Raw genomic sequence first — 24,968 nt, forward strand, 5'->3', positions numbered from 1 at the left:
AGCGCGGCGGCGGCGGCGGCCCCGGAGCCGGCGGGGCCGAGCCTGCGAGCGGCGAGCGCGGAGCGGCGCCGGGCCGAGCGCGGGGCCGCGGGCCGGGCGGGCGCAGCGCGGCGGAGGCCGGAGGAACCGAGCCAGAGCCGGAGCCCGAGCGCGGCCGCCGCCTGCCGGGCCTCCCCTCGCCGCGGTCGGCCGCCGCGCTCCCGCCCGGGAGCCCAGCTATGTACTCCCCGTACTGCCTCACCCAGGTACCGGCCGCCGCCCCCGCGCGACCCGGGAGGGGAGCGGGCGCAGGAGGCCGGCCGGCGGCGCGGGCGGGAGGGTGGAGGGGGCGCGCGGCGGCTGGGGGGAGTGAGTCCGCGGGCGGCCGAGGGGTGCAAGCCGTGCGGTGGGGAGTCCGGCCACGCGTGCGGGCGCCCCCGTGCGCGTGCGACCCTGGCCAGGAGGCAGACTCCCGTTGGGGGTTCCGGGGGCTGCCGGCTGCGTGCGTGGCGCTGCCCCTGTAGCGAGGAGCGGGAGTGCGTGTTTGTGTGTGTGTGTGTCTGTGTGTGCGCGCGCGCGCGCTCGACTGGGGTGCAGTGGGCAGCGGGACTCCCGCCGACCTGTGGGCGACTGTGGCGTGCACTCGGACAGCGTGGCCGCTGGCAGTGTTTGCGGGATGACAGAGTGGCAGGGGGTGGTCCCGAGGGCGCAGTGCGGGGACTGGGTCTGGCGGCGCTCCCTGGGGCGGGCGCAGCGGTTCCCGAGGGTGGCAGCGGCCGGCGTGCGTGGTGGTGGCCCCTGCGTGCCGCCGGGGTGCCCCGGGCGGGCCGAGCAGCCCGGGCGTCTCCCCAAAGTCTTTGTTCAGGCCTCACATGGGAGCGGGGCTAAGAAAATGGCGGGGCTCCCAAATTTCTGTGGGGCAGGGGAGGGGAGGGAGGGGCGGGCGGGCTGCCAGCCCTGGCCGCGCCTCTTCGCCGACCCTGGACGCCGCAGCCGCGGCGCCCCCCCACCAAAAAAAAAAAAAAAAAAAACTTTCCTCGGCGCAAACTTTCCGGCCCCAACGACCCCGGCTGCCGCGCGGTGGACCAGGCGGGTTTGGGGAATCCCGTCCCGCTGCCCGGAGGCGGGAGGGGCTGGCGGGAGCCGCGGACACCGCCGACAGTGCTGGGGCCACGCCGCCGGGTCAGCCGCGGGCGCTGTGCCGACCTTGGCGCGCTGCGGAAGCGCGTCCCGCCTCCAGCGAAGTTCCCTGCACTGCGCTCGGCAGGCGGCAAAGGCCCGGGGGATGCCTGCCCTGCCACCCCACCCTCTCCGGTGGTGGCTCCTGGCTCTGAGAGGGCACAGAAGCTGCCCAGAGCCCCACAGCAGCCCTGGTAGCGCTGTCTGCTGGGCCACGCTGTAGCTGGCATCCCAGACTCCGCAGAGGCGACACCTGGGGGCTTCCTAGCCCTGCCTGCCAGCAGGGCCTGCGTTTGTGGGGGGAGTCTCTAGGCCAGGCCTGGGTCCTAATTGTCCCCTCTGCCAGTCTGAGCCTTGCCAGCTGTGTGCCAAGTGTGCCCAGGCTGGGAGTGGGAGTCCATGTGAATATGGCTGCTATGTGGGTGTGGTATTGGCGAGGGGCTAGAGGGTATGTCAGGGGTGTGTGTCAGCCCCCCCACGTAACAAACAGAATGCCCACACCACACTCTTGAATCCACAGATGCAAGTGTGTGTGTGAGTCAATCTCGGGGGTCTGCTTGTGGCCTTGTGGATCAGCCGTGGGCAGCCCTGTGTGTATGGACATGTGTGTGGCCCAGGGTGAGGGTCTTCCTGGATAGGATGTGAGTACGTGTTGGTGAGGTGCACATGCACACGTATGTATCATGGTGTGCAGGTGTGAGCAGGCACTCTGGCCACTATGACAGTGTGGGGGACCCCCATATCTGTGCCTCTGCCTGGCCGGCCACCCCATCTTGGGCCCCCGCACGACGACCCTACCCACCTAGCTGGGTCTGAGCTGTGGCTGCCTTTGGTGCCACATTTGCTTGGCCGGTGTGGCTGGTATTCGGGGCCTAGTGGGACCAAGACCTCATGCTTGAGCGGCCCCTGGCCCACCAGCCGCCAGCTCGGCTCCCTGGCCCACCCTCCTCCTCGGCCTGGGTGAGAACTTGGCTCTTCAGATGTCACAGACCCTGGGAAAGAAAATGCTAGCTGATCCACTGGTGACAAGACTAGGGAGAGGCTGGGGCAGCCCCCAGACTCAGGGTGATGGCCGGGGCTTGGCTCTCTGACACCTTCGAAGGGAGCAAGGGCTCAGCTCTGTGTCACAGGCCTGAGTATGCCAGGGCGTGGGGGGAGAGAAGGGGGCACGGACTCGCTAGATTGAGCCCCTCAGCTCTGGGTAGGCGGCTGCTGTTGGCTGGTCAGCAGGGTCCAGCCTGCCCCTCCTGACGGCCACATTTCTGGGAGCTAGTCTGTTTTTATAAATCTTTCTGCTTCCATAGTTTGCTCTGCCAGTTTCTGTCTTTTCCTCTATCTCTGTCTCTCTCTGCCCCTTTTCCATCCGTCTCTCTGTCCTATATCTTTGACTGTCCTTGTCTTTCCCTGTCTCTGATTCTGGTTCTGGCCCCATCTCTGCTCCCCCCCTCCCCCTGAGTCTCGGACTCTGTCTCTTCTCTGGCCTCTGTGTGTGTGTGGTGTGTGTGTGTGTGTGTGTGTGTGTGTGTGTGTGTGTGTCTCTTTCTCTCTCTCTTCTTTTTTTCAAACCAGAATTGGCTTCGATTTTAAAGTCAATAAATGATTGAGCAGGAACGAGCTTGGAGCAGCGGGGCCCTGGTGGGGAAAGGCACTGTGGGCGAGGGGGAAGGGCGGGTGTGGGGGGAAATCTCCTTCTGGAAAAAGCATCGAAATCCAGGGCGGCTGGGCGGGGTGCTTGCTGGAGCTGCTTGAGCCCACTGCAGCCATGGGCCTGAGTCCTCGGTGGAGGGGAAAGGGGTGGATGGATGGCCCCGCACCCCTAACAGACAGCGGCACACAGGATGTGGACACACACATACACCACCGCTGCCGCCAAGATGAGGACATGAACGACATGTTTATGCTGATGTCCAGACACAGCAAGTTCGGCCATGGACAGACGAACTTAGGGACACAGGAAACGGTGGACCTGTGTTCTCTCCCCACCGGCACACACACACGAACCCCTTGAGATGGGATATGTATATCGACATAAACGCACGGAGACACAGCGATACCGTCCAGACACATTCGAATACAGGCTGACTCAAGTGTGTGTTCACCCCCACACTTACACAGACCCAAGGGCACATACCTTTACACAAGACACAAGGCTGTTGGCTTACCTGGGTGTGTATACAGACACGCATGTTCGCCGACATTCCCTGCCACACGGCCCCACGGGAGCAGCGGAATGTTCACGTACCCTTGTTTCCACGCAGCCACATACACACTCCTTCAGGGGAGGGGGATGGACTGGGGCCTCCCTGATGCCCCTCCAGCTCTCTCCCTGGGTCTCTGTGGCCACCCCTCTGTCCCTGTGAAGCTGTTTCTCCCTGTCCCGGCACCAACATGGGGCCTCCTTTATATGGCGCATTTTCTGTCTGCTCTGGCCCTGCCTGCTTTATGTCCACTGCTGGGGTGGGAGGTGTGTGTGGCCACGAGCTGGGACAGAGTAGGCCATGCCTGGGGTTAGGTTGAGCTTGGAGAGACTGAGCTCAGAGCTGAGGGCTCTGCTGAGTTAACATGGGGGCAAGAGGCTCCCCTCTCTCTGGGGGCTGGAGCCAGGGGTCCTGGCCCAGCCAAGAATGTCTTGTGTGGCCTCAAGGGCTCCCAGGTGGAGCTGTGGGAGCAGAGGTTGAGCGTTAGACTTTGCAAATAAGACAGCGCAGAGCTTGAGCTCCAGCTCTGCATCTTAACATTCTGTGACCTGAAACACAGGATTTTCTTGGTCTGTAACATGGGCAATAAAAAAAATAAATAAATAAAAATTAAAAAAACAAAATAGACAATAGTAGTACCTACCTCTCATGCTGTGATTAGGCTCAGTGTCATGCCTGGCACGTAGCATGTGCTCAAGAAAAGGAATGACGTGTCATTTCGGTTATCATCATTAGGCCAGCCCCGGGCCCTCCCAGCTGAGGGTAGGCTGCTTCAGAGGGATGGAAGCCAGGGTCAAGCACCTCCCAACCATAGAAATCCAAATGGACTTTCTGGAGGAGGAAGCAAGAGAAGAGTTTGGAAGGAAAGAGGCCAGCTCATGGCCCAACTGTTTTCCCTTAGGTGGGGTCCTGTAGGCCAAGTAGGGGATGGCAGGGGTTCAAGGCAGGGAGAGGTGATGGTGGGGGTCGGGGAGGGGGCAGGGAGAATGCCAAGGCCTGGGCTGCCCCGTGGGGGCCAGATGCCATTCTTGGGGGCTTTGGCTGCCCTGGCCCTTTTCCTGACCTCGACCAGGCCTGCTTTGGGGCTGGGCTCTGAGGCCTTGTGCCAGAATGTGCAGGAGTGTCTGTGCACATGAGTGCCCAAATGTGAGTGGGGCAAAGAGCCTAGAGATCTGAGTGGGTCCCAGTGGTGACCTTAGGGACGTCTGCATGGCTCCAGAATCATTTCTGCATCTGCATCAGGGCATTGTCACCTGGGACCAACAGGATGCATGTGTGGGACCCTATGTGGGCACTTGGCAGGGTCAAGTGGGCGTTTCAGGTATGTGCGAGGGGTGGGTGTGCAGCTGTGGCTGACAGTGAAATCCCCCTGGCACTGACCACCTGCTTCCACTTCCAACCCGCTGGGAGCCTGGCCTTTTTGGTCTGCTTGATTCCTGTCCTCTGCTCTTGAAGTGCAAGTGTGGGGGTCTCACACTTTCCTCCAGCTGGACCGACAGAGGATGAGGAGGCCCGGACAACCGTGCTTCCCTCCAACACAGTGCTGAGGATGGGGCTCCTGTCCCTCCTAGCTGAGGTGGGGGAAAGGAGGGGGTGTCTGCACTTTGCTACCCCCGTGGAGGCGAAGGGGCCAAGGGAGACATCCCTGAGCAGCTCCCCGGGTTCTCCCCGGTTCGCATGTGTGTTCGTCGGCATGGTGAGCCTTAGAGCCACCATTTTCCCGAGGATGGCAGTGTGGCTCTGCGTGTGTGTGGGTCCCTTTCCAAATGTCCCTGTGTCCCTCCGGAGGGTATGTCCCTGGATGCTGCCTGGTGTTTCTGAGGGCCATCCCAAGCTCCGTCTCTGTGTATTCGGGTGACGGGTTGGTGGTGTGTGTCACCATGTGTATCGGGATACCTGATGTGGTCTTTGTGTCACGGTGCCGCTGTGGTATGTCACTAAACAAATCATCGAATCCTCTGGGTGTCTGATCGTCATGACAAGCGGTGTATCCGTGTGCCTTACCGTGCATGGCGGCCTGTTTGTGTTGACATACCTGTGTCAATGCGTGCGCCTACAGGTATCGTCCCCATGGCATTGTGCGTCCTGGGCTTGTCCCTGTGACCATCAATGTGTGTTTCACCACATGGGCCCCTCTCCCTGGCCTCCCTTGGCCTCTTGGCACCTTGGGAAGTGCCCACCATGGCGGCCAAGCTAGTGTCTGGGAGCAGGCTGGCTTCTTCGAGGCTTCCCATGAGGTCGGGCGGCCATGGTGGCCCTGCTGTGGGCCCCACCCGTGCCCCTGGCCCGGCATGGACAGAAGCCCGTTGTGTGGCGAGGTGCGGGTGTGTGTTTGGGCCGCCCACAGGCCTCCCTCTGTCTGCCCGGTGCACATTGATCTTGGCTTCTGCCTGTGTCCGTCCTGGCCTGGCCAGCTGGGGTGTCCGGCTGTCTCTGTGGGCCAGGGCCCACCGCCCCCTACCGTCCCCAGCGGCCAAGCCTGCTCCAGGTCCCACACCTCCGTGCTGCCCGCTGTCCCTCCGAGGCTCTGAGAGCACGGATTTGGAAACTGAGGCCCCCTCCCTGTTTTCCCCCGCCCCCCTCTCTTTCCTCCCTCTCTCTTCCCCTCCTCCCGCTCCCTCTCTCCCTCTCTCTCTCTCCTCCTGCCAAACGCATCTTGGCTCTGTCTGAATATCTCTCCTCCTCGATTTTTGGCTCCAGCTCTGGGCGCGTTCACTAAAAGAAGGGCTAGCTCCCCCCTTCCCCGCCCCCCTTCCTTGCTGCCTCCCCCCCCTCTGGAGGAGCCCCTCTGAGGGCGGGAGTGGCCGCGTGCAGGGGCCTGGGCCCCCAAGCGGGCTTGGCCAAGGGGGCACAGGCCTGGTGGGCGAGGGGGCTGGGTGGACTGGGCCTGGCAGCCCGAGAGAGCGGTGGCCGGGGTGACCATGCTGCCCGGCTGGGTGGGCGGCCGGCTGGGGAGGGGTCGGGGGCACGGAGCTGGGGTGTCTGGCTTCTGGTGGGGCTGGCAGGCCTCTGTGAGGCGCAGCTGTGCCCAGAACGCCGAGCTGCGTTTGCCATCACTACCGATGTGGCTGCGCCAGCGGGGAGGGGGAGGCGGGTGGCGGGCACTGCGGCGCTCCATAGCCAATCGGAAGCCAGGGTTGCACTGGGGAGCTCTGCCCCCACTGGGCCCCACCCTGAGGGAAGCTGGGGTTGGTGGCCAGCAGTGGGTAGGGGGCAGTGCCACCACCGCCGCCGAGGACCCTGCCTCCTTGGTTGAAAGCTCGGGGCCAGCCTTCCTGGCACAGATCGGGCAAGGGTGGGGGGGGGGGTCTGTCCCCACCTGAATCCGCAGGAGCCAAGCTGGAGTAAGGGGTAGCTCAGAGGCGCACCTCACCCCCTTGGCCCCAGGAAGCGGCTTTCAGTCCGGGGCAGCCAGGAGCTGGGGGTGGGGGGCGAATCATCCAGGAGGGTCCGTCCAAATATCGGCTTCAGTAGAATCATCTCGGGGGTTTATTCCAGGTCCATCTCACACAAAGTCGCACACTCTCATTGGCACACACAGGCACAAAGAATCACGCTGTCACACAGGCACGGCACACCCTGGCACAGCACGCAGGAGCACACAGACACAGGCGTTCCCACACACAGGCTCGCCTTCGCACCCAGACACCTAGGGATGCCCGCCACACTGAACACAGCGGCTCGTGCTCCACACGCAGGGACACGCACGTGGGTGCAGACCCTGGGGCACACACGGTCACACGGTAACACACCGTGAGACACACGGCGCAGACACAGGCACTGCCACCGCCTAACACACAGGAGCTCACGGCCCCACAGACACGTGGTGAGAAGCACACGGCACACGCACACAGTGACACTGTCAGACACATGGTGATACACACACACCTGGCGATGTCTGGGAGCATTTGGTTGTCGCACCTGGAGGGGGGTTTGCCACTGGCACCTAGTGGGTGGAAGCCAGGGGTGCTGCCCAATACCCCACAGTGCACAGGACGGCCCCAACCACACGTAATCGTCCAGCCCCCAATGTCAGCAGTTACACGCACGGGCCCAGCTAGCCCCTGACACCCACTGCGCACGCACACACACGGACAAGAGTCCGGCTGACACAGTATCTCACGGTGTCTTGCTTAGTAGGACCCAGGTTTTGTCACAAATGCAGGGCCCCCCACCTCTCACACACACACACACATACAAGCCCAGGTGCAAATGGTGTGGCATGTACACAATCCCATGTTGCTCCAGCACACAGGGACGAGGGTCACACCCACACACCCATTCACACCTGGGCCACACCTGGCCCTGCTTGGAAATGGCACCTGAGAGGCGAGACCTGCCCTCCTTTTACCTCCCCTCTACTTGCTGGCCGTCTTTGAGCAGCAGATCCAACCACCCCAGCCTCTCCTGAGGGAACTGGGAGCTCTGAGTCCCTGTGCTGGTTTGTAGAGGCCTGGGGGATACTCGTGGGAGGCCACATGCCCACCCATGCCCAGGACACCCTGGCCTTCTGGGCCCAGCAGCTAGGGGCCCCCGTCTCACAGTCTTGCTTCTGGCAGCCATCGAGACAGTCCAGGATGGTAGGCGAGGCTGACCTCTGAGACTCTTGTCCTCCGTGTGGCTGTCTCATTAATCCTCTGGCCGTTGACTCCTCATTTCTGACTCTGGAGAAATACGACTGGTGGAATCACACAGGAAGAAAGCGTTTTGTAGGATAATAAGTGAATGAGTGTTTGTCCTAAAAATCATAGCAATGGCCAAAGTGTGCTGTGTGCTCGCTGTGTCTCGACCTGTGCTGAGTGCCTTCCTAGCTTGTCTCCCTGAATCCTTCCACATGAGGCGGGTGTGGCAAGGGTTAGCTGTGCCCATGTGTGTGTCTGACAGTATATTAGGGCAGGGTTTCTCCACTTTGGCACTGTTGGCATCTGGGACATTTGGCCATTATTAGGAGAATGGGGCCTCTGAGCCAACTTCCTGGGTTTGAATCCTGGCTCTGCTACTCACTAGCTGTGTGACCTTGGGCAAGTCGCTCAACGTCTCTGGGCCTCAGTTTCCTCTCACAGGGTTGTGGTAAGGATCAGAGAGGAGTTGGCTTATCCAGAGTCCTTTAAAACAGTGCTTGATGTGAAGTAAGTGCTTGATTTTATAGATGAAAAACTGAGACTCAGAGAAGAAGCACCCTGGGACAAGGCCAAGGGCTAGAAAGTGGTGGAGCCTGAGCCTCTTCTCTGATCGCCACCATCCTAAATCCTACTGATGGGACAAAAATGCAGCTTATTCTCTGGCCTTTACCAAATTTCGGAGTGGGCCTCTAGGCCTCCATACCCCCATTTGAAGTATGTCCCAGCTGTTGGCCCTTGAACCGTCCTTACTGCTCTGACCTTCAGATCTTTTTCTGTCCAGGGCTCAGAATGAGAGTGGATGGTTATCTCATCCCCTCTGCACACCCCACTGGCCAGGCTTGCCCTCACCTTCCTGGCAGGGCCCAACACCCTCTCCCACACATTGCTGGGCACCTAGCCGAAGCCCTCGTGCTGGGGGTGCAGCCAGGGGCCTGTGCATTCCTTCCACAAATATTTGTTAAGCACTTCCTGGGTGCCAGGCCCTGTTCTAGGCCCTGGGGGCTCGGCAAGGAGCAAAATCAGTGGAGGTGCCAGCCCCGGTGGGAGGATAGACCGTGAACCCGATAAACAAGGGAGGGTCCAGCACTTGAGACAGCGATAGGTGTTATGGGGAAAAGAGAACAGTAGGGTCCTCGGAAGTGCTGGGCAGCTGTGGTTTCAGCAGAGGTGGTCTGGGAGGCCTCGTGGCTCAGTGTTGACTTTCAACTCTGTTGCTCTGCCACAGCTCAAGTGCGGCCTCCCAGGCCCTTTGCCCTCTCCAAGGGGGCGGTGCAGAGGTCAGGGGTACGTGACTTAGCATGGTTGCCCCCACCGTCTGCCCGGAACGCACAGCCTGTTGTTGCTGCAGTCTGAGGTCATCCATTATCCGTACTTGTGCATACACCGTATGCTGCCCGCCTAAGGCCTGGGGACAAGATGGCCGGCGCCTCTTCTCTACAGAAACTGGGCGTCAATGGGCACCGGGCACTCTCAACTGTGCCGCTCTGAGCTGGGGGGTGGGGCTGGGGCAGCTGGTGGCCCGGAGTGGCACTTCCACCTGGGCCCCTCAATTTAGCTCCCTTGGGGCGGGTCCAGTTTATTTTTACCCCAGCCTGTCACCCTGGCAGTGCCAGGCCGTGCCATCTTTGTAGGGTCTTGGGGACCTGCCCAGGGCTTGAGGGGACCTGGCTTTGTCTGCTGGACCCCCGATTCCCAACTAGGTCCCCATCTCCCTCCACCCCCAGAGCTCCAGGTGTGAGGGCTCTGGGCTGGGGCTAGTGGGGTAGGCACTGCTGGCTGGCAACCATCGTGCCCAGCCTGGTGGCATTTGGTTTGGCACCCTGCCTGCCCCCCACCCCCACCCCATGCCTGGGCAGAGCCGAGCGGCTGCTGCTGCCAGTCTCCATCTTGAAGCTTGGGGTGGGGGTGGGGGAACGCTGGGCACCTCCCGGCCCCCTGCCCGCCCCGTGCCACCTGGGGCTTGTCCCCCATGCCTACTCCTTGGAAGGGCCCGGGCTGCTTTTCCCGCTGCCCCTTTGCATCCTGGAGCTCGGCGAGGATGCCCGCCTGGCTTCCATCTTCCCTGCTCGCTTCCTCCCTCTCTCGCCTGCTTGCCTGTAATGGCTCACCATTTTTGGCATCTCCTCCCCCTCCCCCTCCCATAGGCGCCAACCTCACTTCCAAACCCGCCATTGCTGGCTCTCTGGCCTCTGCTGCCTGGGGCTGGGACCCTGGAAGAGAGAGTTTGGGGGGCCGAGCATATGGGCATGAGGGGGGCTTTCTGGGTGCTTGTGTGAGTGTGTGTCTGGAGGGGGAAACATGCTTCGAGCCAGCTCGTGCAACCAGCCTCGAGGTTGGCAGAGCTGGGCTGCAGAAAGGGGGTGGTGGAGAAGTGCAGACTCTCCCGTTTCTGACCGGCCCCGGGACCTCGTGTCAGCCTCTGGGCCACTGGGAGACCAGGTGGGCATTTCTGTCCAAGCCGGGGGTCTGGACTGGGAAAAGTAAGGCTTCATTTGTAGGGTGCTCCAACCCTTCCTCCCCCAAGTCACCCCCATCCCCAGGACTTCAAGTTTTCTGTTTCCCCCGCCCAGAGCCAGGGGTGGGGGAATCAAGCCCCACGTTGGGCACTCGTGCCCCCAGAGGGACAAGGGACTTCGGAGGAACCGGTTTACTGCCCCCCCCACCCCAGCTCGCTGCCCGCCTCTCTCGGCACTAAACAAAGTTTGCTAAGTAACTTCAAATGTTATTTGAGGACGGCCTGGCCTCAGCCCAAGGCGGCCCTGTGGAAACTTGTTTTTCGCTGCCGAGGCTGCAAGTATCAAAGACACACTTTCGGGGGGGGGGTGGGTGGGTGGGGTGGGGGGGTGCTTCGACGCTTCTCCCCTCTCTCTGGCAGGGGCTGGCCCTGAATGGACACATAGACACACAGAGGCCCGCACCGGCAGAGGGACACACACACTTCATGCTCTAGCTTGCGACACCAGACACATGACAGGCAAGGACCATAGCGCTCACTGATAACACACACAACACACACATACTGACACACCCAGGGGGGAGGGAAGGGTTTGGAGTGTGCTGCCCCCAGCCCACAGGCCCTGGGGTTTTTCCAGCTGGTGAGGTTTTTCCACACTGGGAAAGTGCATGGCCACGAAGCCTGGAGTCCTGCATTCTCAGGTCTCGTGGGCGTGAGTGGGTGCTCAGATGGGTCCCCTCCCCTTTCTCAGCCTCAGTTTCTCCAACTGTAGAAGGAGGCACTGGGCCCAGAGGGTGTAAGAAGCAGAATCCCACACTGATGAGAAGAGTGCCTGGGTTGGAATCGTTGAAGGGAGGAGTGAGTCCCTAATAGCGGGGTCTGAGCATGAGGCCTGGGGTACAAGCAGTGCTCATAGGTGTCAGCTGGCATTTCTGCAAACCTGATGGGTGTCCACCCTGACTGGAGACCCCGACCTCAAGAAACTCTAGGTTTGCCAGTTCCCAGGGAAGTCTCTGTTTTTCTCACCTCTCCCTCCATTTCTCTCCTGGCTTTTCTTGATCTTTCCCTAAATCCCTCCTTCTCTGGGTCTCCAGCAGCCCTGCCCAGGCCTGGAGCTCAGGGAAATCGTGGGAAACAGGCTTGGGGTGTGTGTCCCTCACCGAAGCCAGACAGGCCTGGGGTCCTCCATGCCCTGAGGTCCCTGATGACCCTCCTGGAGTTCCCCAAACTCAGGCAAGAAGCTGGGGGGTGGGCATCTGAGCTGACACAATGTGGGAGGGGGAAGATCCATCATAGGGTACCTCTGAACCATCCCCTCCTGAGGTTTGTAAGCAGACGGGATCCCGCTGGACAATAGAAAGGCCAAGTCTGGACAGGACACCGGACTGACCCGCCCCCAGGCCCCGAGAGCCTCCCCATCTCACTGTCAGCTAGACCCTCACTGAGATAGGTTTATGGGGGTCCCCTGGTCCCAGCCCCACACACCGCTTCATCTCCACTCACAGTCGGTACCCGCAACACCCCGCCACCCGCAGTCTGTCGCGCAGTGACAGCCTGTCACAGGCACCGCCGCACACCGGCACAATCTGTCGTCCACGCACAGTCTCACACACAACCTGTCACACACGCACACACACACAGCGGCACAGTCACACACACAGCCAGCCTCACGCGATCACACCAAGCGTCACAGCTTGTCACAGCCATAGACTCCTCACAATAAAAATAACAGCTACCAACTCCAGAGCAATTATGCCTGGGCAGTGGGTGGGTGGGTGCACGTGACCTCCTGTAACCCTCTCAGCATAAGGCAGGTATGAGTAACCTGCTTTACAGATGAGGAAACAGGCCAGAAGGTCAAGTGCCAAGGTCATGAGGCTAGAAGTGGGGTGGCAGGAATTACTCAGCCAGGCCCCCAGGGGCAAGCAAGATTTAAACAGATCTCACTGCTTTTCAACCCACTCCTATCCAACTGAGACTCCCCCCTTCTGGCCCCCCCATGGGAGTTCCCTTCCCATTCCCCAGATGGGAAAAACTGAGGTTCTAAGCAGCCCAGCCAAGAAACAGGGGAAGGGGCCTCCTGCCCCTTGCGTAAGAGGGCTCAGACTGTCTGCCTTCACCTGAGGAAATGTGAGCCATGCCCTCCAGCCCAAATGTTACTTTGCTCCTTGTGGACCGCGGTGGCTGCAGCCTGCGGTTCTGCTGGGTTCCATGTGTAGGAGCCTTTGGCTGGGGCCAGGGTTCTGGAAGGCAGAGAAGTCCTGGGTCTTGAAAACCTCTGTCTCCATCCACAGTTGGGGGTGGGAGTGGCAAGCCCTAGGCTGCCTGGCAAGTCCCTCGGCCCAAACCATGCCCGGGAGACTCGGGCTGCCCTGTACCCCGACTCCCCAGGGCCCTCCGCATTCCAGGGCGCTTCCTCCTCCTCTGCAGCTCGCTTTCCCCTTCTTTGTTCCACCACCCCCACCCCACCCCCGCCCGGCTCCCCGGGGCTTCCCCCATTAGCGCTGCCACGGCCAAAACCAACACCGCTCCAACGACATCCCGCTGAGACCCGCCGGGCGGCGGCGGGCCCTGCCCCCTGGCCCGCTCAGGGGCCAAATCCTGGCTCGGCGTGGCGGCGACGGCGGCCCGGGCGCACGTGGCTACCCTTAGGGCAAGCACATGCGCACACCCCGGCGCATCGGCCCCGACGGGGCACCCGGGCGGGCGCACTCCCAGGTCCAACGCCCCAGTGGACACTCGGCCGCGCGCACTGCACGTAAGCACGCTCCTGCACAGGGGCTCAGACCCCGGTCGCCAGCGTGCCCTAGCCAGGCGCCCCCGACCGGGATCCCAGGCACCGCCAGCTTATACGCATACACGGGCCTCACGCCCCAATGGGACTGCTGGGAGCACCCCCCCATAAATAATACCCTTTCCCAACCTCAGATGGGGTCCCGGCGCACACACACACACACACACACACCCCACACACATGCGCTCTTGCTTGCATCCTCACCGGGGTTCTGAGCGCTGGTACTGCCCTGCGTCCCCACGGGGGTCCCGGGCTTAGGTGAGCCTGCAGGAACTGCCGGTGCCCACGCATGTGGCTCCAGGCCCACGCGGGCACACACCTCCCCAGTCTGCACACGCGTGTATTTCACGTGAGCTGCACACCTGCCAGGCCGCCCAGGGCACCTGGCTGCAAAACCGCATTCAGGTTTTGGGGGGAGGGGACTGGGAATCGGAGGCCTAATTCCCACCGCCCCCAGCTCTCTTAGAACACCCGCCTCCCCAAATGTCCTTGGGGCGCAGGTAAGACGCCCCAGAACTGTTGCCCAGTGGCGCCCCTGCATGTGCTATATTTATATTGGAAATGTGTACCTTTGTATATATTTCTTATATGTAAGAACCTCCCCCCATTCCCGCTCCACGTTTATACTTGGGTTTTACCATCCCTATTCAGCTTCTTCCCAAACCTGCAAAAAACCCCATTTCTCCAAGCAGGGACGTGGGGCGAGGCGGGAGCAGCCTCCTCCCTTCCCACTGTGGACGCCCCTCGTTCTTAAAGGCTAGGGACCCCCCTTCCCACGAAAGGCCGAGCTACATCACCGAATCCCCAAGCCCTCCTCGAGACACAATCGCGGGGGTGGGTGCTGGCGGCGAGACATTGCTTTTTGGTGTGTTTGCTGTTGCTGCTTAAATTAATCCTGAGTGACGGCCTGCAATTCCTCTCCACAAAGAGACCATTTAATGCCCCCCCCCTTCTCGGGCGAAACTTCCATTTGCCCCCCTGAGTCCAGCTTGGCAGCTCAGGCCGCGCGCTACCAGCCCTCCTGGTCTTTCCCTCAGGTGCGCCCGGGGCTTGGAGGCGGGTTCCCTGTGAGCACCGTGGACCTCAGGAGCGAGTGTGGGTGGGTTTTGGAGGGATGGGAGATGTCTTAAAATAGAAGCGCCTCGCTGAACGGAGGTGGGGGGAGGGCGTCCCAAGACTCCCTAGACGGCCCCACTGCCCAACCAAAGCGCTCCGGATGCCCCCGACCGGCCGAAGAAAGATCAACTTCCGTGCCTTCTCCAGAGCGCCCCGAGGGGAGGATCCAGACCGTCCCCCACGTCGCCCTGAAGCCCCCCAGTCCGCGTGTGTTTGTGGAAATTCCGGCAGAGCCGTGCAGCCGGTGCCCGGTGCCCGTGTGCTAGCCCCAGCGTATGCCCCTCGCCAGGCTCCCGCCGCCTGCGACTCGTTTCATTGTCACCTTCCGGGTATTCTTTTCGTGCGTGACATTTCCCCGACCCGCTGCAATTGGCTCACGCTTGGCTTGGGGGGCAACATAGGTGGGTGGGGGTCGTGGGGAGGCCTCCCCTGGGCTCAGGCAAGGGGAGAGCTGGGTGTTTTCCACGCGCGGAACTTGGGTGCTGACTGTCGTTGTCACTTGCAACGCGCACCACCGGGTAGAAGGGGACAGCATAGCCCTCCAAGGTGCGGACGGCTGGGACCCGAGGGCATTTGAGGGCCAGGGCTCAAAGTCGGGCGTGCGCGTGCGCCGAGGCGAAAAGGCGGGAAGCGGTGCGTTGAAGCCCCGGATGTGGAAAGCGCCTGTGGCACAAGGTTGTGTCGCTCGGCAGGCAGAACGGCTCCAGGCGTTGAATGAGGAGTGAGGACCACTGCCCCCGCGGGCAGGTGAGGGGAAACCGGGAACGGGTGTGAAGGAGCAGCGGCGACAGGCGAGGCCTTGGGCCGTTTGCGTCGCAGCCAGAAGCACCAGAATGATGCCAACTAGACCCCGAGGGGGCCTGTGGCGGCCTTTCGGACCCCGCACTGCGCAGGCGCGGCTCCCTCTAGCCCCGGCGCGGCCCAACCCCTCCCCGCGACCCCGCAAAAAGTAACCCGGTGCGGGCGTCGAGGGTCGGCCTGGTTCGCATTCTGGGACATTCGCCATTTGCAGCACCAGAGGCCTGCGCCAGAAGGGGCTCAAATGGCGGCGTTTTGGCCTCGAGGCGGGTTCGGTCCCTTCACCAGGCGCGCGGCGTGGGGTTCCGGGCCGCCGTTTCCTCAGTGTCCCTCCTCCTGTGCCATCTTGATACCCGACAGGGGATAACGAGAGGGCTTTGGGAAGAATGCGATGTTAATGATTCCTGTTCTTTGGCTGCTCGAGGGACTTTTTGAGCTTTACTGCTCCCAGAATCTTGAGGGCAACTTTGGGGCGTCCTTACGGAGAGAGAATCCCTCGTGCGCGTCTCGGCCTCCAGACCCCTAGCCTCGGAAGAGCCTCCCCATTTCTCCCCAAGTCGCCTCTTTTCTTGTGTGTGAATAAGGGCGGGGAAATTTACCAGGGGAGCATTTTGTTTGTTTCAAGGGTTGGCTGGGTTTGGGGGCGTTTGGCCTCCAGCGAGCACAGGGAAGAAATGTGACTAAGTGTTAGAAAATGCGCTTTCCCTTTCCCTCTTTTCCGCCCTCAGGCCGCGGGAGTTGCGCAGCTTCTAAGAACCTTTATAAAAAATTTCCCCCTCAGATATCATCTGATCGACACCGCCTTCCCTCGGCGCTGACTTCTTGAATTTGGGGCGCTAAGGCCTCTCCATCCATTGCTACCAGCCATTTTGCAGCACTTCTTCTGGGCAGGCCGGGGGAGAGGATGGAAAAGAGGAAAAAGAACGTGTGCGCCGAGTGGGTCCGACTTAACCTGTTGGCGAGGGAGGCTAGTGCTGGAAGAGGCGTCGCCCCCAAGTCTACCCCCGGAGCTCGAGCAGCCCCCGGGCGTTCAGAGAAAGCACTCAGGGGCCTCCCGATCTGCCCCTCGGAAGCCAGTCATAAACCCGACTTCTCATCACCCGAAACCCTTAAGGGCGCTTTGATGGTGTTAGGTCCTTTTCCTTTTCCACGTGCGGATGACTCAGCCCGCTCCAGCTGCGACTGGGGAGGTGACCCGGGGCAGCGGTTGACACGGCGCTCGGCACCCTCGATGGGATGGGAGGCGCCCCACCCCGGTCGCATCCACTCCCCTCAGGCTCCCAGACCACACTTAGCTCCCCTTTCCCCCCTTTATTTTTCGGGTCATCTTTTCCCTCTTCTTTAAAAAAATTATTTTAAAAATTGTAAGTAGTTTTTGTACTTTTTTTTTTTTCTTTTTCTTAACGTGAGACAGAGGCTGGATAATGGAAACAGGCATTTAGAAAAAAAGAAAGGAAAAAAATACATGTCGGCTGTCCGTGGAGCTCGAGCCTCGCCTGCTTGGCGACTGAGCTTTTGGTCGCCGGTTCCCTGGTAGAACCGGCCTGGGGCACCTGGGATCTCTGCCCCTGAAAAGGCGCTATAGAAATACGAGGAATTATCATGATTTTAATAAAATTGTGTCTCATTTAGGAGCGCGCTTCTGCACTGCCTCTGTCGTCGGAGCCCGGGTTTGCCACCGCAAAGTCTGTAATCAGAGAAAAATACCAGCTTTGTTGAGGGTTAGAATATATCATTGGCTAATGTGTGTGGTTTTTTTTTTCTTTAATAATGCTAAGCATTGGAATAATTAAAGAGTGCGAAATAATTCGCCTCTCCTCTCCCCTCGGTATTGTCTTATTTAAGGGTGGAAAGCGCACTTTTAGGCAAAGCTGGTTAGTTTTAATGCGGGCTTTTTTTCTCAATCGCCTTCCCTCCGCTCCGGTTTGATTCGCAAATCCCCAAACTGGCACAAGCCGGGAAACTTGCCGCGGCGGCCGTTCTTCTCCCGGAGTTGGAGGCTCGCTTTCCTTTTTTCCCCCCCTCTTTCAGAGACAACCCTCTCCTCTTCCCTCCCCCGCCTCTGGGCCCTGACCCACTGCCTGGTTTTCGCTAGAGCGATTTAAAAAAGAAAGAAAGGAAGAAAGGAGCCGGGCTCTGGTACCCCCGTGCCAGCCGAGGGCGCGTTTCCCTGGCGGCCGGCTGGTGGGAGAGTCAAACCCGGTGGCTGGCGGGTGTGGGGTCTCAGATGCACAGTCTCGTCGCCTACCCTGCACCCCCCCCAAAAAAAAGGATCAAGTAATCCAGTATTTCTAAAGATCGAAGCCTCAGAGAGCTCAGATCCCTTGTCATGTTTTAAATTAAGCTGAACAGTTCTTTCTTCCCAGCCTCATATGCAATAGGAAGAGAAAATTCGGTCCTCGAGAGCTTGCCTTTGCAGCCCCGTGCCCTTGGTAGGGGAGAGAGCTGTCTACTTGGGCTGGGGCTGGCATCCAGCCCCAGGATGGTGCCACTACCCACAGGGCCTAGATTTGGGGCAGGAGAGCAGGGTCCAGGGCCAGTGGTGGGCACAGCCTAGGGAGATGTAGGAATAGAAGAAGAAACATTTCATCAGGGCTGCAGAGGTTTGCTCCAGGCTGGTGGGAGGCTGAGCCACTGTCCTGGTCATTCCCCCAGGTGTTGGGTGGACGGGCTTGAAAGGAAAAGAGGCTTTGGTGGTGCTTGGGGAAGACGCAGCTCCCTCGAGAAAAGAAAGGGGAAAGTGGGCAAGAAATTGGGGGTAGGGGCTTGTGCCCCAGGCACCAGTGGCTGTGCAGTGGCTTCGCATTGCAAAGGGAGTTACTTATTTATTTGCTTCAGGTGTTTTTAATTAAATGGGTTCCTGTTTTATTTACCTTGTTATTCGGTGCTTAGACTTTTCAGCGATCCCTTGCATTCTTTTTTTTTTTTTTTTTTTTTTTTTTTTACATAAGCAGAAACTTTTTTCCCCCCTTGGAAAGATATTGTGGGAGGTATTTTGCCTTCAGTGCTTTCTCTTTCCTGCTTTTTTTAAAATTTAATTTTAAAATTTTAAAGTAAATTTAGTGCGAGCGAAAGTGAGGGGGGAGCCAGCTGGGGCTGGAGCCAGGGAAAGAGGGAGGCAGATGCAGCAGAGTTGGGCCTCCCTTCCCGCGGCAGCTCCACCCCAGGACCCCCTCACTCTCTAGGCCCCCTTCTGCCACTGCTACTCCCTTCCTCTCCCTGCAAGGCTCTTTTGGACAGGGATGAGGAGAGCCTGTCCTGATGGGTGCTCATTCACCCTTCAGGAACCCCTGCCTCTGCAGAGCCACTTTTCCCTCATGACCGCCGAATATCAGGGCCCCCCAGTCCCTGTCTGCTTACTCCCTTCAGTCACTATGGCTGTTTGGCTTTCAGCTCGGTGGGCCCAGTTTGTCTCCCACACTTGCCCTGCTTGTCCACTAACCCGGCTGCATAGTTGGTTGCCCTGTTGATGGGATCAGAGTTGGGCAAGCACAGAGAGAGACGGACAGACAGACAGAGGCGCAGAAACCCGTCTGCAGCAGTGAGGATTCAAGGGGCTTCTTTTCACTACGAATTTTTGTGGTCACATGAGTAGTGCACTTGGCTCTGTAACGTGCGTGTATACATAGGTGCTCAAATTTGAGGCTGCGGGTGTGGGCTGGAGCTATTTCTAAGGCATATGAATTATGAGAACTCTGTAGTTGAAAAACTCAAGGCCCCTTGAGCGGTACTGAAAATGTTCTGTTTCTTAATCTGGGTGGAGGTACACAGGTGTGTTCACTTTGTGAAAATGTATCGAGTGGAAGACTTAGAACTGTGTGCTTTCTTTCTGTGTGCCACACTTCAGTTAAAAAGTTTATTTTTTAAAAAGGAAGGCACAGCCTCAAAAGTAAAGGCCGAGGGTTACAAAATAATAATAATGATTATTATTATTTAAATAAGAAAGTTCTCCAGCCTGCTTTGCTCAGGCCTCTCCACTAAGGAATGGTGGGAGGGCTTGTAAAAATTAGTGGGCTGATAAAAAACCTCTCAGGCATGTGGCCCATGAGGCTTCCTTCTTCCACGTGTGCAGAGTGCCTGGAAACCACCTGCAGACTTAGGTTTAGCTGTAGGAGTTTAACGTCTCAGGACCAAAGGATAAAAATTGGTAAGGAAGAAGTTACATGCCAATTACATTTTGCTGTCAACATCTGGAAAGCAAAATTGCAGCTGTTCTCCCCCTCCCCATTACCACCTCTTCTTTTTTTCTGCACACTTAAATTTTTTGTACTCGTGCCATCCATACTTCGGTTTTCTGCACTGTTAAAACATTTTCACGGCTCTGATGAAATCAAATTGTTGGGTTTGGGCTTTAAAAAAAAATATGTATGTATATGTATGTATCTTACAGTCTGACAGTATAATTTTTTGGAGCGATTTATTTGAACAGGCCCGCAATCAGTTGATAATCCCCTTCCTTTTCTTTCCCCTTCTTGGCCTTTCCAGCACCATTCAGGCCAGAAGCTTGAGGGAGAACGCTTGGCCGCTCTTGCCTCTGCTCCTTTGGGCAGGTACTGACAGCTTCGCCCTCCACGGCCCTTCTGCGGTGTTTTTGTTTTCCCTTCGCCCCCCAAAAATATTTGAACCAAAAAGCCTCTTTTTTTTTTTCCTCCACCCACAGCAAACTGAAAGGGCTAGTGAACCGTGATTCAACAGAGCGAGGGCGCCTCTTTTCTTCCTTAGCATTAATTAACTCAAGTTCGTTAGGACGTTGGGTCTGTCGCCCACAGTTTTCTCTTGTGTGTGCTGAATCGGGTCATAGAGGGAGACTTCCCATGCAAACAGTTTGTGTTGGAGCTGGAGGACACAGAGGGGGAGAGAGGGTAAGAAAGAAAGGGAGCCAGTGAGGGACGGATTGTGGCCGAGGGGTGGGCATGGTCCTAAGCTCTGGGCACCCTGGTGCCAGCCTCCGAAGGGGCTAGACACCAGGGGAATAAGGATTCTCGGGTTTCCTTGGCAATGATTCTGATAATAAAATAGTTGGGGAGAACAATACATTTTGAGGGATTGAAAAATGTCTTCCTTCCAACTCCTAAAACTGTACATTTGGGGGAAGCCGCTTGCTTGGACAGGGCCCATCCAGCTCCCCTGAGCCCTCGAGCAGTGAAAACCTCGGGCTTTTCCCATCCTGGCCACCCGCTCTCTGCCCCAGGCTCTGGGCACTGCCTGTTGCCACAGCAACTGCAAGAAAGAGGTTCTCTCTGGGTCTAGGGGAGTGCAGACCAGGCAGAGGGCACCCGGAGCTCAGAGAAACTCTCCTCTTGCCCTGGCTCTTCTCTCCTGTGGCAGGGGGAATAGACCTGGCAAAGCAAGGGGGTGTCAAAACATCCTGACGGAACTCATGGAGCTCATGAAGAGGACTTGGGAAGACCACAGGAATTGTCTCCAAAGTGCAGGGCGAGTGGTGGGGACAGGGGAGAGGACCGTCTTCCCTGGAGGATCCCCAAGCCTTTTCTGGGGTCAGTAGTTGGCAGCCGGGCCTTGGGCGAGTTTTCAACATTTTGCTGTTTGCTCTGGCCTCCTCTCTTGCCCTCCAGATATTTTCTCAATGCGCCGGGCACAGACCTCATCTTCACCTGCTAGTCTCCCCTTCCCATGCCTTTTGTCAATTTTTCAGTTTTTCTTTAGAGAAAGTTGTGAAGTTGGCTTGTGGGGTTCTTCCTTCTTCCCGGGCCCTTGACCACCATGGAGTGACACTCTCCAGGCCGACTTGATGGGTGAGGCTCAGGCTTCTTCGCACTGCCCTTGCTCCTTGAAGCCCTTGGCTGTCATCTGTCCTGTGCGTTTGTTCATTCTGATCTTCGGAGGGTCCCATCCTCACATAGCTCCCTGAATGGACGACTGGGCTCTGACCTTCCCGGCTTTTACTTCTGTTTGGTGACATAAGAAAGTTTCAAGCTAAATAGTGAATTAAAGACTAGGGTTTTGTTTCCCATACTCTGTAGAGGATGAAAGTAAACAATTTCCAGTTGCACTAGAGAGAATAGATCGTCTTCCCCAATACCTCTATTCCTGCCCGATTTTATTCAGTGCCAGGAGGGAGAGGGGAGATGTGCCTGGAGCAGGGTGGTGTTTGGAGCCAGAATGAGGCTGCCTGTTGGCCCGATCCCAGGCCACCGCTCCCGGTTTGTAGTCAGGAGGAGAAAAGGAAGGGAAGGGGGTGGGTGTTGGTTTATAGGAGTGTGCAGCCTGGTTCTGAGGCAGGCCTCATCCTAGACCCAGCAAGGGGTGCGGGGCAAATCCATTCAGCAAGCTGAGGATGCTAGAAAACCCCCGTCCGGTCCGCCATTCCTGGGCAGAGAAAAACAGGCCCAAGTCAGCCAAAAACCCGCTTTGTCCAAATTCTCCGAGCCTCCTCGCAATGTGCATATTCTGGTTTCCATGCTTGGCGGTTCCAGACTCTTGGATGATTTTACTCTGGCTGCAGAGCCCCTTCCTGCCTGCCCCCCCAGAGAGGGGAGGCCCCACCCACCTCTCAGATAAGCAGCCGGCCCCTTCCTTTTGCTGCCTACGGTTCTCTTTCCATTTCTGTCCGGGAGTCGGGCCACTGCTTTCTTGTATCCCTTCTTCTGTGGGACAAGATGGAAGATCTCAGGGATACGAAGTTGGCTTCTTTTTGGTTCAGGCCAACGCTGAATTATAAAATCCCAGGAATTGGACAGGCTAATCAGGGCTCTATTTGTGGCCTTTTAAAATTTCCTGCATCTTTTTTCACCCAGGCTGCAGAGATGCAGTAGTAAAATGGATCCTGATATATCTGGTAATTCCTATGTAGGTTTTGTCAGTTATTTGCACTGTGTATAGTTATCTAAATTAACACGGACATATATAAAACTAGCATGTGTCCAGGGTCTGAAAGAATAAATCTGAGCCTTAAAGCAAGCAGGATGTGGACAAATAGGATTTTTTTTTTTTAAAGATAAAGTGACCTCCAAATAGTGGCCCTGTTTTTAAAGATATAACTTCTTGTGCTTCTAGATGTTTCACTATTGGCAGGTATAGGCCAGTTGCAAAACCTGTCTCAGGCTGGGAAAATTATTTTGTTTCCTTGAAGATTTTTGAATACTGTGTATATGAGTGAGATTCTGTACACATTTCCCTGTTTTCCCTTAAATAATCCAGAAGGCCTCATTTGTTTTGTGGATTTTTGGAAAACGACACATTTAACTTTCTCAAGCTAGAAGCAGTCACTTTAGCTAGTTTTTCTTTTCTTTTCTTTTCTTCCCCTTCTCCTTCTCATTCTTCTTCTTCTTCCCCCTGTCCTAGAGTCCTTATCTTTTCTCCTTGCTCACTTTTCCTTTTCAGCTGCGTCTTCTTTCCCTCCATCTCTGTCCTTCTCTCTCTTTGCAGTTTTGGGCCCAGCTTGTCTTTCTCTCTCAGGATTGGGCTTCCTTCTCTCTTTCTTTCTCCCTCCCCCTATTCCTCATCTTCCTACGGCATGCTCATTCTTTTTCTTTTGGAGGCACATTTTTCCTAGTGATGGCTGAAACCAGCATGGGTATTTCAGAAATGTTTCAGTGAAAACTGTTGTTGTTTTAAAAAAAATCAAATTCTATATACGTGACAGTAATGAGAGAGGCCTTTCTCTCACAAAGGCAGAAAAATTCCTCTCCACAAACTAAAAGCCCATGTGAATTTTAAAAGTCTAATCTCTGGCTTCTGGGATTTTTCTGTTAAATGAGGGAAAATACCTTTCCCCTCAAATTTCCCTGCTTTTCCTTATTTTTCCTCTTTGTTGTCTTTAATTTTCTTTTTTGCTCGCTACTGTCACCAGCATCACTGGCTTCTTTACCCCTCCGTTTTTTCTCTCATTCCCTTTCTCCCCTTCCCTCTCCTTCTCCTCCAAGGCTTGCCTGTCCCCTTGCTCCCTCCATCCCCTGAGCCCTTACATTTTCGGGTGGCTCAGCCCTGGAGAAGCCTTGAATCCTCAGAGGTTTTTTTTTTTTTGCCTTGGCTCTAATCGGGGTGCAGGGTGCAGAGTATCTGAGCTCCCAGCCAAGACCGAGACTGGGACAGGTAATCTTCCAACAGGAGCCTCTACTCTCTTAACAAAAGGGGGACAGTCCCCTTTTGTCTGGGGTTTCTGAGGGGCGTGTCCAGGACCGAAAGCCGCCATCAGTGGCATTCAGGAGGAGGGGGCTGTAGGGGTCGGGTTCGCCAAGTGTTTCTATTGGAACCTGAGCGATTCTTCTCTGTGTGCCCCACAGGAGGGAGAGAGACCCAGTCATTAGAAATACCCTGGCTGCTCACCCAGGAGGGCCTCCCCCGAGAGCCAGATGCCTCTGTGGGAGCAGGGTGAGGGGAGAGTGCTGCCTGGGAATCCTCTCAGCCCACCTTCAAGGTTACAGGCCACTGGCAGGTGAAGGACAATTGATGATTGTTCTCCTTCCCTGTTCCTCCCCTGGGAAGTGCCTGTTGCTCCTCCTGTTAAGGGAGAATTGAGGGGGTGCAGTGGGTCCCTGCGGCTCCATTGAGACACTCTGTTGGTCCTCCTGGGCCACTTTTATGTGCAGTCTCTCCACCACTCCATCGACCTTTGACCTCTCCCTTCATCCAGGAGTGAATCATGGATCTTGTCCTGTTTCCCTAACTTACAAGTGGATCCTTCCATCCACCATCTCCCTTGCCACCTACCCAGTTGCACCACCAGATTCACAATCGACCCATGTTTAGCACCCGGCATGGTGGTCTGTGAGATGGAACATGTTAGAATTCTCTAGGAGGCTCACATTGGCCGTTTTCTGTTTGGTGTCTAATATTTAGTATGAATCGGAATACCAGAAAAACACACCCCCATGCCAAATATAAACTCACTTGTAGTTTCTACCATCTCATCTTTATTATTTTTGTTTGTTTGTCTCATCTCATCTTTGGAAAGTAACTTTGCTTCTCTCAAGGTGGAGAGAGACAGGGTTTGGTACCTTATGTTACTCAGCTAATATCCTTGACTAATTGGACCGAAGCTGGTTATTAATGTGATGTTAATTATTGAACACCACCCTAAGAGGCCTGTCTTGCAGTGACACCTGCCTCTCGCTCTCTCGCCTCTAACTGTTCCTCTCGGCCAGTCAGGCCAGTCAGGCCAGTCAGGGCCTGGACTGGGGTCCCAGGTGCTGGGCGGCAGTGTTCCTGTGGTCTGGGTCCAGCGCCAGCCCAGGGCTACATGTTTTGTTTGGGCACACCCCGGGCCCTCTTCCTCGAACCTTTCCGCTGAGCGTAAAGGCCGCCGAGCACAGGGTTTCAGATGGGGAAGAAAGGGGCGAGAGTGAGCAGTGACCTTTCTGCTGCCAGCTGAGGGCTGAGCCTCGCCTGGGGAGAGGGCAGCTGGAGGGACTGGGTTCTGAGTCGCATCAGTCTCTCCCTGTCTGTGTTCACGTCCTCCTCTGCTCTTCCATTGCTTTAATAACTGTCTCCTCCTTACTGCTTCTCAAAGGCCTAAAGCATGGCTGCTCAGGAGCCCCTGCCGGAGGAGAGGACCCAGTGGAGGCTTCCACACTCCTGGCTTCTCTCCCCCATGTTCACCTTCCTGTCTGGGAGGAAGGTCCAGAGCAGGGGTTCCCCTGGGGAGCTCTTCCTGCTGACTCGGTTTCCCCAAGGTTGTCTCACGTTTCCTGATAGAGCTCTTTTCTGCTTTCTCGTTTCCTTTATTAGCTCTCTCCCTTTCATTTAGGGTTCTTATTTCATGCTCTTGCACCTTGCTCCATATGGTTTGGGCCCTTTAGTCTGAATTGAACGGGGCACAGGTAGGTGAGTGTTCCCTCTCCTCCAACCAAGAGACACTAAACACA

The 24,968-nt window shown here is 57.3% G+C and overlaps 1 protein-coding gene across 4 annotated transcripts in view; it reads left to right on the forward strand.

Annotated features, from left to right (window-relative positions):
• The first annotated feature begins 93 nt into the window (after positions 1-93).
• The window catches only part of NFIX (nuclear factor I X), a 95,133-nt gene continuing 70,258 nt past the window's right edge, over positions 94-24,968 (forward strand). The window contains exon 1 of one of the 4 annotated variants that reach the window (XM_059918259.1): positions 94-245. In XM_059918259.1, the coding sequence (XP_059774242.1) occupies positions 219-245 (27 nt within the window). In that variant the 5' untranslated portion in view covers positions 94-218. The remainder of the gene's footprint in view (positions 246-24,968) is intronic. The other 3 variants (XM_059918261.1, XM_059918263.1, XM_059918264.1) reach the window with 3 other exon arrangements.

The sequence above is a fragment of the Balaenoptera ricei genome, chromosome 3 (assembly GCF_028023285.1).
Source record: "Balaenoptera ricei isolate mBalRic1 chromosome 3, mBalRic1.hap2, whole genome shotgun sequence".
NCBI classification, from domain to species: Eukaryota; Metazoa; Chordata; class Mammalia; order Artiodactyla; family Balaenopteridae; genus Balaenoptera; species Balaenoptera ricei.